Raw genomic sequence first — 14,090 nt, 5'->3', positions numbered from 1 at the left:
ACATCACTTACGCGACTCTGGGACTTGTAGTCTTTCTAGTTGCATATTTTTCATAGTCTTATATTTCAACAGTTTTATGACAAACTGTGACTTTTTTGACATGGAAATTATTTTTTTAAGATTGACAAACATAATATGTGTAATTCAAGGCACAATTCAAACGGGATCGAAAGATACGCTTTCTCTCTTCATTGACTTCAATACAGAGGCCATTTCTCAATCGCGAGGAAATTTCGAGGCTTCACATGGGTAGACTTCGCGTCCTTCAAATCCCCACAATGCTTTGCGCACGGACCAATTTCAAAAACCCTTGCGAAGAATGGATGGACCGACCGGAACCGACGCAGCACAGCACACATTTAAATGTAAGTATGTGGTGGCGTAGAACATGTGTTGGTAAATATGTTACTTTGTTGCATTTGTTATCACCAAAAATGTGTTCCGTGAAAGTAAAGCAAGTTCATAATTAGATAGACATCGTGAGGTATTTATTTTCGGTACAGTTTATGTTGAAACCGTTAGAGAGAGTGGCACACTTGTTAGCCTATTCCATTCTTCTTTGTTTTCCGAAGCCGTGGCTTGGAAGAATACTTGCTTCATTTCTGAAGGAAGTGACTTGGAAGTATGCGACTACCAAGCCAGTATCCTCACGATTGAGAAACGGCCATAATTTTTCCGAAATAAGGTCCCATGAACCGGAAGTAGATGGGCGTGACTTCGCCACTCTATCTGTAACGTTTTGCACTCTCAAAAGTTGGGCCATTTTGTCCTCATGCGCCAGCAGCTCTCATAGGAAAGAGCGAGACCCCACCTCCGAAGCTGTATCCAGTTCTTATTATACATCCATGGAGACAACACTAATAACAACAATAATTTGCATTAACAAGTAGTTTCTTATTAGCTTTTTTTTATTCAAGGGAAATTCTAAAACGGGTAACTTCTATGTGTATTCTCCGGCAACGTGATAACTCTCCTATTTATTCAAGCAAAAGTGTATATATTTTTGTCTGTTTACATCTCTACTTAAGCTATTTCCGGCTGGCAAAATAGTAACCCTAATATACAACCATTGTTGTTTACTCATTTCAAACGTTACTTATTTGCATTTGACTGTAAGGATAGACCATAGACTGTACTAGGGATAGACACGAAAAAAACTATCAACAAACGGATAGAAGTGACTTATCTTCTACTGCACATGCTCTTTGACAGCACGCGTCATATTATCGTGTACTTTGGCTCCCTTCTCCGGTTGTGTTAGAAAGAAGTGTAGGCTACTGTTAGCATTGTGTTCGCCTTAAAACGAAGGGATGTCTTCACATTGGAGCACGACTAGGACGAGGACATCATATCTACCATTGACATTGTTTTATATGATCATATATGTAACCGCGGCCGCGCACACGGCCTAAAGTTTAGCTGTTCTACTGTTCAAAGTTGCCCTCTAACTCAACCAGAAAATCCTTGTCTTAAGTCTTTTTGTTGACTGCCAACTGTATCGTGTTTCTTTAAATTGAATCTGGAGTTTTTGCTGTTTGATCAAGTTGAGTTAGAGGGCAACTTTGATCAGTAGAACAGCTAAACTTTAGGCCGTGAGCGCGGCCGCGGTTACATATAGTTTGTTCCTCTATTTAAACACTATTGTAGCGTTTCCTTTTTATTCAGGCCAAATGAAATGCAATCAACCAAAGTAGTTAGCAAGCAGGAATGTATGAGGAGCACTTGAAGATATATTTTAAATGTACAGATATTCAGGCAGTACACACAAATACAAATATAACATTGGGGAGTGAACTTTTTTTGTGATTTGAGGGGCAAAGCCTTATAAAGTTTCTAATGTTATCAAAATATGAGCAGCAACTATGTGTATTTAAATAATCAATATGTCACCGGTTAGTATTTATTTAAATCAAGAAACATTACCCAGAATCAGAAAGTAAAAAAAGCACATAGCCCGGTAAATACAATCCTCTTCCTCAGAGAGCTCTGCATCTGTTTATTGACCAGTCAGGAGCATCCCATCACATTAGCAGTGTGGCATGAGGTGATCGCGGGAGAGATGTTGTTTTGTTTTGTACTTTGTGGGTCTGCACTCCGAGTCAGGAAGTTGTATTGATCTCGTTTGATTACTATGAATTGGTCATTTAAAGTCTTTGTTGACTGGGAATAGTCTACCCTGCAATATCCTTTGTACTTCAATGCTTTTGATACACTCTTAAATCAGCCTTTCCTTGCTTACATTCATGTGTGCAACCATGTTTACCCCTTTGAAAACAGCAGTGATTGTTTTGAAGAAGGACCAATACAACTACACTTCTCGGTCAGTAACTTTAATCAAAGATACCTGTATACATGCTGGCTCAAAGAAATTATAGAAATTATAGAACAAATAGCATACATCAAAGTGTTTATTCTGAGCGATCATACCAAAAACAGCTGTTATCAATCAGCAGCAGTTCATCCATCACAGTCAGGAAAATATATATCCATTTACCTCTTTCAGTTATTATCATACAAACATTTTAAAATAATTATCTAGTTAGAAAATCTGTTTTGGACCTAATAGTTTAATTTAAATCTTTAAAACTCAAATCACGTGCAGTGATCGGAGTACAGGTACAGACAGGTCGACTACCTATCCTTGTTACCACGGAGATCGGTGGTCACGGGGTCGTGCTGAATAGTTTGGTGAAGCATCAGAGCGAGCAGACCGGCTCTGTTGGTCATCGCCGTCCTGACGTTGCGCTCCTGTTCAAAGAGCTCGTCCAACTTGTACCACTGTGGACAGAAACAAACCAAACGTCAGACTGAAACATCCTTTGTGCTCCAGTCAACCCTCACAGTAAATACAGAGCTAAATCCCAGATCAAATGCACGCTGAAGGCTCTTTGAGCATGTTTTCTCTCAGTGATCGTGCTGTTATGTTAAATGTTTGTTGTTTTTTATGTTAAATGTTTGTTGTTTTTCATGTATTGTGTCTTGATATCTGTCTATGTCATACTTGCCAACCTTGAGACCTCAGAAATCAGGAGCATTTCAAAATCACTGCGCGGGGGGGGGGGGGGGGGCGCTAGTGGATCGCCAAAGCTGTATTAGATTAACATTAACATGCTTATTGTAGTTGTAAGTGCACGGTCTTGCGGCCTGTAGCCCCATGCTTGATGGAAAGGAGTGAGCAGAGGGGAGAGTTGTCGATTCTTGTTCAGTTTTCTGTGACTATCTTCCTCACCCTCTCAGACTGTCGGTTGCGCGCGCTACTAAAGAGACACGCTACCATGGAAACCAAACAATGGTGTAGCTGTATTAAAGTCCGAGTGGAAACAGTCCTGAGTAAATCTGATTTTGTCAGAAATGCGGGAGAAATATGACCCCGGGAGGAAACCGGGAGAGGCCAATGAAATCGGGAGTGTCCCGCGAAAATCGGGAGGGTTGGCAAGTATGGTCTATGTTGATGCTACATTACAGTACAGCAGTCTGATTGGTGAGCCACAGCTAAACCTGGAGAACCTGTACCTCAGGCAGTTAGAGCGGTTATCCAGCTCCATATTAGACGATGACTCCCACCCTCTGCACTCAGAATGTAAGCTTCTTCCTTCGGGCCGGAGGTTACTCGTCCCAAGGAGTAGAACGAAGCGGTATAAAAACAGTTTTATCCCAGCAGCTATTGCACAAATTAACACATCATAGGAGCGTCACACAGATGCCCATATTTATTTATTTAATTGTGAATTTCGAATGTCCATGTTTGTACTAGTGTTTTCCTTCTTAAAATGTTTTTAAAATATTTGGTATATTAGATGTGGTTGAGCAGGGTATACTTTTACTAGTCCTTTTATTAGAGATATGTCTGTTGTTTGTGTTTGATTTTAGTGTCAGGATGGAACCCTTGTCTTTTTCTCTGCAAACAGAATCTACCTACGGGTACAAATAAACAACCTGAACCTGATGGAGCTGCTGTGATGCAAGTCACATTTCAGACTTGATCTGACCATTAAAGTATTATCGTATTGTATCGTATTTTTTCTAGTTCTCTATCTGTGTTTTAATTGTTGTTTTACTTTTATGTAAATGTGATGTACCTACCTGGTCATAAACCTGATTCTGAAATATCAAATTTGTTGTCGGTTAGAACCAAAAGAAGCAGTCGTGCTGTTCGACTTACCACCCTGACTCGCTCCAGGTCCACCTCCGCTCTCCTGAGCTTCTCCCAGTTGTAATGTTTGTTGCATTTCCTTTTGGGGACCTTGCAGTAATCTCCGGTCAGCTCGAACACGTTCTTCACCAGAGGACACCCACACACCTCATCCCCTTGGATCTAAAAACAAAAAAAACATCAATTAACCATCTACACATTAACTCTACTGTAGCGGACTGTATGAACAGATTTCACCATTAAGATTCAAGGCTTCATTGTCATTTGCACATTAGCTACAGTGTAGATATGGCAATGAAAAACGTAGGTCACACAGGCTAACTGTGGGTATTATAGGGCTTAGTCGAACACTCGATTCTGATTGGTCAATTTGGACATTCCGGAGGTAGGTAATTTTAGCTAACAGACCGCTGCTAAGGAGGATCAAGGGACTATGTGCAGTCATGTCAATACACAGAAAGAAGTCCGATCAATTTATTGTCATCTGAGGACAGTAAACATTAGTTTTCTCCAGGGATCATCACAACCAATCTCAGGCCAGATTTGATCATGTGGTCAACCTCACAAATGTCCCTGCACATCGTCAAATTCACTGCACCATGGGGGGCTGCAGTGGATGAAGCTTATGAGGGTATTACGAGGCACCTTGAGTTTATTGTAATTTCGTTGTACCTGTAGAATGACAAAATTAAAGATCTGTCTGATCTATCTATATACAGTATCAGCCGAAGCAGTACAACAGGGCTGGAAACACAGAATCTCCCAGTGGAGGTCGGTGTCGTGTCAAATGATCATATAACCATTTCAAACATATAGTCTTATAATCTGATTGCCTTTTACACTGTTAAATTGTACTTTGAGTCTTGTATGTGTTTAACAGAGACATATGTTAAGGATTTACATTTCAGGGTTAGGGCAAAAGGAAGGTATAAGGGCGATATGCAAATGGTTAAGGACGAGGGGGGGTTTATAGTTTAATGCTGGGGATGTGTAGATTTAAGGGTGGGACCAGTTGGATTTCTCTGTACTATAGAGTGTGACTGGGAGCTGTGTTCTGGTAGCTCTGTTCCTGCATTTCAGATCAATTTCACTTTTATATTGACTTTCTTTATTAAATATAACAAAAGACAAACTTTGTCCATGAGTCATTTTTCAGAATGTCCTCCGAATTTATTTCTAACTGGGACTTTTTTCTTTCTTTCTCAATTCTCAATGAATATTTGAGGTTTTAACAGGTTTTCTATTGATTGTGGTTATCATACATGAGTCCGAGGGGTTTCCACTGACCTTAGGGTCTCTGGAATGTTCCGGACACAGAACCTGAAGCCTCTTACAATACGTTTTGCTTTGGGGATTGTACACGTCACAGAAGAGTCTCGTTGCTCTGTGGAAAAGATCAAGGAATGTTAGTAAAGCGAGTGAACAGAGTCGAGTTCAACATTTGGAGAGGATTTATTTCTCTTACCCTTCTATCCTTGTAGGGTACATGGAGCCAAAGGAAGTCTGGCTCTCATACTGTCAAGATAATCACACAGGAGAGACATTTGAAAACCCGCCCAATTGCTTTTTGTTAAAGATGATATGTTCTATGCTTAAAGGCCGCATCAGGATTTCTGAAAACACTCACCTTTGCATAACACCTCTCCATATGTCTCAGTGCCACTTTTGGATTGATGGGATGACTGCAGGACACGCAGAAGATCTGCAGGTCTGTGTCCTCGCTGTCGTTTTCATTACACTGCACACAGAGACAAAAGCATTTTATTAGAAAGTATTTGATCTTGTGGGATGTGTGTGTGTGTGGGACAGATTCAATCACAACCCTAAGCAGTGTTTCGCCTGACCAGGGCTGAGAGGGCGGGGTGACGCCACGTCGTGTCATGTGACTTGAATTTTGAATTGAGCCATCCCTTATAGAGATACTCTCTCTTTACGTATCAGTGATGGGAATTCCTGCTCTTTTTAGTGAGCCGGATCGTTTGGCTCGGATCACTAAGTTTACCACAGTTTACCACGGAGCCTCAGTTTCGCCGCTGCGAGGCTCCGGCACCTGCAGTTCACGCGCGTGCTCCACTAGCACCCCCCGTCAAGGCTCGCCGGCAGTACACTTTCCGTCAGAGGAACACGCTTTGCTGGCAGCAAAAAGAATCCCACCAGACTCCTTTGCCCCTCCAACAGAGGGACGTCCTTTTTCCTTTTCGTCATTTCAAGCGATAAAAACTCGATCTTCTCTCAAATTATAATTTTTTTTGGACGGCCTCGGCTTGAGTTCAGGCGTTCAAAGCCGAAAAAGGGCGTCAAATGACGGCAAGACGCCCCCCTGGCAGAAACGCTGACCCTAACCATTGAAAGCATACATGCTCAGAAACACATACGCTAACTGTTCATCTGTGAAATCTCCTTCCAATTGGATCCTTAAGTTCAAAGACAGAAACTGAGGAAATAATGGTGCTAAGGAATAGGAGATCATGAGATAGGGAGTTTGGTAGCTAAGGACAAGCATGGTTGAGACATCATTAAAAATGACCAAGGCCGAAACTGACCTTGGCTGAAATGTCAAACAAATATCATTGAGTAGGAGAACTCAGGATGGTGGAAGTGTGGAGTCTATTTGTAAACAACATTACAAGATGGATTCTTATTATTACATGCTTATTGTGCTCATGAGATATTGCTATGACTATGGAATAAATAGACACAATCACCAATCCCAGGTTCTGATGGGTTGGATACGAAACGAAGGGAAGAGTCATCGAGGAAAGTTTTAGCTTGCATAGAAATGTAGCAAAAGCCAGGAGTACACTGTAGGAGGCAAAGAGTTATGAAAACAGGAGATCGCCCTGGCCTTGAACAGTGTGTGGGCTCCTCGCCTACGCATAACTGGGAATCAGTAATGGAGGATTCCACTATCTATCGTAGAAACTTTTGCAAAACTAATTAACAAAGTGGTATCCTGGCACGGGCAAAGAAATGGATGTGTGATAACCGATGTGTTCACGAAGGGTTTTAAGACACTACAGGAAGGCCAGGGGGAAAGGAAGACATCTGCTCTGGGGGGGGGTAACTGCGACACCCACACATTGGTAGGGTGTGAGTTTAGCTTACTGCCATAGGGCGACCACCTGGACCACATGTTGTTGTGTTGTCATGTCAATGATCTTTGATGTTTCCCTATCAAACAGACTGTAAGACAGAACACGAGGCACTCAGAAGGAGTCGTCTTGCATGCAAGCAATAAAAGAAAATATCTGAAAAGACTTTATATCGATATTGTGTTTCTTTGCATATTTGCCTAACTCACCATTTTCTATAGACAGCAGCTGATTTTAAGTTGCTACGACAACGTATAGATAATAAAAAGCAAGGGTCAATGCTAATGTGTCATATGCTGTCAGTTTTCAAACAGTAGGATACAGGTGCTAAAATAAAGAACAAGACTCATTGGAAGCATGTTAGAAAAATAATATCAACACGCTGAGCTGTTTTTTCCACCAGGCTGTCAGGAGGCTGAACTCTCCCCCTCATGTGTATATAGGTATATACATAATTGCATACTTATTTTTATATATAATTGTTGTTTTTGTACTCGGGATTGTGGGAAACGGTATTTCGATCTCTCCGTCTGTACACACAAACTGAAAGATTGACAATAAAGTTGACTTTGACCCCCCCCCCCTCCCCTCACCTCCTCGTCCTGCTGGGCCGCCTGCTGCTTGGCCTTGACGATGATGCCTTCCAGTTCGTGGAAGCGCCGCTCCATCTCTGTGAGGCGCAGCCGGGCGTTCTGCTGGTCGCGGCGGATTCGCTCCAGCTGCTTCTTGCCGTGCTCCTCGGCGATGCAGGGGCTCTGCTGCCACTGCTGGATGCGCTGAGGCAGGATCTCATAGATCCGGCTGTGGAGCAAAATGAACGATTCTTAGAAATGCCACAAAAAAAAGCAACATTATCAAGATGTGTCCCTGGTCCTAATTAGGTTGTCTGGGATAAATAGTGAAGCGTCTTATGGACAGGGACACTACATCAAACACAATGGTGACAAAGACAAAAAAAGAATAAATGAGGGACTCGAAGGCAGCGATGAATTTACCAGCATTTTACTTTTCGAGCACTAGGTGGAGCTATAGTACTATCAGGGAATCCCAAACTGGGATGAAAACAGCTTTTGGCCATTTGGTTTCTAAATTAAAAGATCATTTTTACTGGTAAATACTCCAAAGAATAGAATACACTTCTACCTAAGATAAATTGGCTTTTCTTTGTTCTAAGCAGGCAGGGAGAGGTGGGAGAATATAGAAATCTATTGTGGATCACTTAAGAAAAAGCTGAAGAAGTTGTAGTGAATTTCCATTAGCAGGAACATTCGGAACATCTTCAGGAGTGACTCAAAAAAGCCGTCTAGCTTTCTATCATGGTATGGAACCCTTTTCATTTTTAAATACAAAAATGATCTGATTTACAAAATCACACAATGTTACTATTTTATTTGTAAGTAGTGGGGGCTCTAATAGAAGTGTGTTTACTCCAAGAAGACATGACACATCTGAGATGAAATCTAAATATTGGTTTCTTAAAAGGTGGGGGAGGTAATTCACTTCAGAAACACTTGTTATATTCCATGGAATGCTCTTAACATCCCGATAGCAATGAATACATTAAATGCTTTGACGATAAATGCATAACAAAAATATTTCATCTGTGGAAGCCGTAGCGCTGTAAAAAGCACGACCAATCATCTGAGCCGGCCCGGCTAAAATAACTGGATGGCCTACCTGCCTGTCAGCCTTCCATCTGTGCACAAACTTATCTCGTGCCCTCATTGGTCATGTGCGTGTTCGTGTGTGTTGGAGGAGGGGCTCTGTGAGGAAGTCTGAAGGAAGGGGCAGATTTTTTTTCTGCCGCGTACTTTCAAATGCGTACTCAAGCTAGTTTCACCATTCTTACCTACCCTACCTTTAAGGTGAATCCAGAATGTTTAAGTGTCATTTTAAGCATATTTGATGATTATATTTGGGTAATGCCGTGAATGGCAATCATTCGCGACAGGCTAATCGTGACAAGATGCCTTGATGGAATAAAGTGCATGACTGGTGAAAGTAGGAGTCCTTACTTGGCGGCTAGCTTCATGCCGCACTCCTCAGAGCAGTACTTGGAGCCGGCTCTTGTCGGCTGCACACAGCTCGGCCCGAGACACTGCCGGTGCCCCGTGCTGTCCCGCAGCTCGCCCTTCTCACTGGATCTGGTTTTGTCTTTGTGCTTCTGCTTCTGTTTGTGCCGCCGGGACTCCTTCTAGATAATTAAAAAAACAAGGACATGTTAGAATATGTGTTAGTATCATTTACCATGCGAACACCTGGCAGAACTTCAAATGATGATGATGATGAGAATTGTTCAAGGGAACTCACTTTCTTGTCAAACTTCTTCTCTCTTCTCTTGACGTGCTTCACCTTCACAGCTTTCTTGCGCATGACAGGACTGAAAGGCGCCTCATCATCTTCATCAGTGTTCCATCCCTTGGTGAGAGGAGAACAATAAAGACTCAACTTAATGTTTCCAGATCAAGTGTTTTAGGTGTTAATGTTTTTAGGCAACAAGATGCTGTTACATACCATGCTGTTGTTGTTGTTCCCTGATGACTTGTACTTCTGGTAGAGCTCCGCCTCGCTGTCGTAGTCGTCAGAGTATCGCCTCCGTCTGTGGTAGTTGTTTTCCCTCCTTTCTTGCAAAGCCAATTCCTCGTCTTTCACACGCAGCATTTTCTGTACACAAGACAGTGCATAAATACTTCAGCTAATCGCTTCAGGAATGAAAAAAACATACCTTTTAAGCTTTTAAAGTCTTATTTACAAACCACTGTGTGTCTAAAAAGGTAACGTATAATATATGATATGCATGATTAATATTACAGAGCAATGCTACTTTAGGGGACAAGAATATGTTTGTCTCACAGTTTGATCATGGCGTTTCTAAGACGACTGGATTGAATGAAGTGCATCCATACAAATTCATGATTAAGTCACATGAAGCTTAAAATGTAAAAAGTTAACAGGGCAAAAATGTCAAATATTCTGGTGCACTTTGACTCGTATAATTAAGTTTGTAAGTCAAATAGAGAGTGGCTTACCCTGGCTCGGACCTCACACTGCCGGAACCTGCACTTCTGCCTGATTTTGTTGGGGCCTCCGAACTTCTTCATGTCCTTACAGAAGTCACACGTGGCGCAGTCCTCCGTCCTCTTGCACGGCTCACACTCCCCACACATCCGCACTGAACGCTTCACCTGACGAAAAGCAAACAATGGGCAATAAGAGCCGTCGCATCCTAAGAAGTGTGCTTGGTTTTACATCCTACATAACATTGAGGAAGATGAAGACCAGCTGAACAATAGGGCTGCACAATATATCAAAAGTCTATTGTAATCTATATTAGCATTTGCAGTACATGTATCTCAAAGACTGCTTGAACTGCCATACGTGCTATTCATTAACGCTCCGCATGTTAACATATGTGGCCAATCAGATGGAGCCCCGGTGCTCTAGATTCAACCGTTCGTAATCATTTGAAAGATCTCACGCCATTTATTTTGTATACTTTTTTGATGCTCTTGGGATGCTGCAGTCAAACCTTAATAATTAGGTCAGAAGTGCGACTTACTTTAGATCCACGCCGCCTTTCACTCTTATAGTCAGGAGTACTCGGGGTGCTGTACTGCCTGTCCGACTGTCTGTCCGACTGCCTGTCCGACTGTCTGTCTGATTGTCTGTCCGATCCTCTGTCCGATCCTCTGTCATACTCAACCTCCTTCTCTCTGTTTTTCTTTGTTCTGTACTTTATTTCCAGAGAGGGGTTTTTACCTGGTGACAGGGGGAATAGTGACGCAGGATTGTCATGACTTTGTGATGTACTTGATGTTAAGCTTGGCATTTTCAAATGCTGTGACAACAGAAAAAACATCTTCTCATTACCTTTGCATTTCATGCAATACCATTCTCTGATTGCCTTCGCCTTCTTCTCAGTGATGTTAATGCAGTGGCCATGGAACCACTCGTTACACTTGTCACAGCCGCTGTCAGTGGGAGAAGCAAATGAAAGAATGAGTGTATGAGCATCGGAGCATCCATATGCGGTGATAAGAGAAACCGGACTTACATCATGAAGCAGTTGATGTCTGCTTTCCTGCAGATACAGTACAGTGGTGCGTTCTCCCCGTCCATGCTGCTGTTCTCAGGCCCTGGTGCATGGTCAAGGTCAGACATTTCGCTGTCCTGAAAGTACAATATGTATTATAACACACATAAAAACTGGTAAACATATAGACAACACCTGCAAAACTGACTGATGAGCTGCAGGACACGTTTCTCTCAAATAGAGCAGAAGGCTGTTTAAGTGATAAAGCCATATTTGGGTTTTCACAATACCACTACTTTGAAGAGTAGTTCTGCTGTAATACAGTGTTGCTGCTCAGTATCTTCTCCTATCTAAGTCTCTGCATTGAATTTCCCCAACCATACATTTTCAACAGTATAAGTAAATTAATCTCCAGTCAAATGAAACATATCCTTCTTCATGTCAGAAAAATGTACACTCCTGTTTCTATAATTGTAGTCAAATACAAACATGTTTATTACACTGTAAGGACCAGAGCATGGTGTTTAACATTTGCAACTAGGCTTAGGTAGCAGATTTGTATAGCCGACTTTGTTAACTTATGATCCTTTATTTCTACTGTATATCATTCATACTGTAATATCCAGCAAGAAAGACTTAAGAATACAGTTCAAAATATTAGTAGTTGGCAAGGTAACCAGCACGTAGAGTAAACGGCAAACTCCGAGTAATAATAAAACCTGCTTTGATTATCTTTTACTATCAACATGTATATATTGTACTTGTTAGTTCCGTTTCATTTCCTATTGTGAGATGTTATTATGTTCTACTGTCGTTTACTTTCACATTATTTGCAATGCCTTGTTTACATGCTGCTTTGACATACAATTGGCATTAATAAAGTCAATCTTATCTTATTATTTTATACACATACTGTATGTTATATGGATCTGTTAGCATGCTAGGTAACATTAGCCAATTAGCATCAGTTGGCTAAAACGTCAGTTAACGATGCCAATGTGGCTTACTTTGCTGTACCACATACACAGTGAGTTATGAAAAGTACATTGAATTTAGCTAACGCTGTAAAGTCATTTTAAGGCCTCATAATGACTTGTATTTAAGAGCTAAAAGCTAACCGAGTAGCATCACAACAGTCTCCTCTGGGATGTAAACTTACGGCCGTTTGACGTTAACGTATTAGTCTTCTTTTTTTTAAATTAGCTAACTTTGATAGAAGCTGCATTTATCGCTTACTTACCATTATGGGAGATCTTCAAACGTTACACGCTTGGATCGTTCACCAATTTTTAATGGAAAGAAAAGAGATGCAACACCAAAACAGTGAACGAATTAGCTCGATAAGCTAGCGTTTCGCTAAAATGTACACGGAAATAACATCGGTCATAATCGGCTGAACTCGTTGCTACTCGTGAAAATACACGAATCTCATTGGTTGCTGGTCATGTGTTATTCTTCTTCTTCGGTGGCAAATTAACCATCAAACGGTGCGCTACTGCCACCTGTTGGATTGTTTAAGAAATGCTTTTAGTGCGGAAAATAATCGCACAAATCAAATCAGTGGTTTTTCTATTATGGTTGTCACAATAATGCTGTAGTAGGGGGAATATATAGAATAGTTTAAATATGAGGAATATAGGATGATACTAGTTTATTTATAATCATGCTACTATATGTGTACTTTAGTTCCTATTAGATATAAATGTATTATTGTTTTGTCTTGTGCCATTGGTCGAAAATATAAATAGAACAATATATAATTCACATAAACTATTTAAAATATATGATATTAAAAGTAATATTGCACAGTATATCTAAAAAGTTATGTATGTACAGGAGGAGAAATACAGGTGCCTTAAAAAGCAAAAACATTAAAACCATTCATGTTTCTGTTATTTCACACACACACACACACACACACATTCAAACACACACACACACACACACACACACACACACACACACACACACACACACACACAGATAGAGAGAGAGGGAGAGAGAGAGAGGCTGTATGTTGCAGTTAAACCTCCAATGCTGAGATTTCACTGAGGGATGCGTCTATGATAAACGCTTCATAGTGGATTGCATACTTCTACAAAATGTCATGAGAAGTGAGTACAATTTGTATTTTACAATATTCTCAATTTACAGACAGCAATAGTGAGGGATAACCACTGTGGGCGTTGGATTCCAATACATGACAGCAATGAATCATATCAGGCAAATCTTTAGTTTTCAATATTTGACGGTTTTCATCTATTCCTTCGATCAAATAAACTGAATTATAGTTCATTGAATTTAAATCATTTAAACTTGACTCATTCACTTCAACATGATACTACATTATACCCTATTTACATCCTTGGTATCACCTTTAAATTATTACTGTATACCTAATAGATAATAAGTACAAGAAAGAAAGAAAGAAATAGCCAATATGATAAAATATTTGAGATAGTTGCCACGAGGTGTTCTCTGTTTTTTCTGCAAAAAAAACCTCTGTCAAGATGTCACAGGAAGTAAGTATTACATTAATAATTGATGAAAAGTGAAATCAAGGTCTCACATTCTCATATAGCTGTCAGAATATCACTGTGTTGCCTCTCATCATTGTAAATGTTTTGAAAATGCTGATTAATAATAGATTAACTTCTCCGCCATTTCTGAGATGTCCACTCATCACTAACAGCTATGAAACCTCAACTACACATCTGACTGCGGTAGAGAATGATGCGGTTTAATGTCATAATATTAAGTGAATTATAAATAAGGAAGTAAGTAAGTAAAGGTTTAAGGTTATGATTTCTTA

The 14,090-nt window shown here is 40.6% G+C and overlaps 1 protein-coding gene across 1 annotated transcript; it reads right to left on the bottom strand.

Moving 5' to 3' along the window:
- Positions 1 to 2,314: 2,314 nt before the first annotated feature.
- cxxc1b (CXXC finger protein 1b) lies at positions 2,315 to 12,685 on the bottom strand. Its single transcript, XM_079680193.1, has 14 exons — positions 12,519 to 12,685; positions 11,300 to 11,415; positions 11,116 to 11,216; positions 10,805 to 11,004; positions 10,275 to 10,430; positions 9,760 to 9,909; positions 9,556 to 9,663; positions 9,261 to 9,439; positions 7,839 to 8,046; positions 5,781 to 5,891; positions 5,619 to 5,668; positions 5,441 to 5,537; positions 4,163 to 4,315; positions 2,315 to 2,778 (listed from the first exon to the last, which is right to left on the bottom strand). Exons 1-14 carry the CDS (start codon positions 12,519 to 12,521, stop codon positions 2,632 to 2,634), a joined length of 1,779 nt encoding a protein of 592 aa, XP_079536319.1. The 5' UTR covers positions 12,522 to 12,685; the 3' UTR covers positions 2,315 to 2,631.
- Positions 12,686 to 14,090: the final 1,405 nt, after the last annotated feature.

Source organism: Notothenia rossii (assembly GCF_949606895.1).
Source record: "Notothenia rossii genome assembly, chromosome: 5".
In the NCBI taxonomy this organism is placed as follows: domain Eukaryota; kingdom Metazoa; phylum Chordata; class Actinopteri; order Perciformes; family Nototheniidae; genus Notothenia; species Notothenia rossii.
Note: the sequence above shows the minus strand (reverse complement) of the source record. Positions and strands in the feature narration are given on the sequence as shown.

Bases quoted from the DNA above. Each gene is read 5' to 3' on its own strand.
- cxxc1b (XM_079680193.1), bottom strand. The intron at 9,440-9,555 runs GTGAGTTCCCTT...TTAATTATCTAG, and splicing joins AGAAGAAGTTTGACAAGAAA to AAGGAGTCCCGGCGGCACAA. The intron at 8,047-9,260 runs GTAAGGACTCCT...TTTGCTCCACAG, and splicing joins GGCATGAAGCTAGCCGCCAA to CCGGATCTATGAGATCCTGC.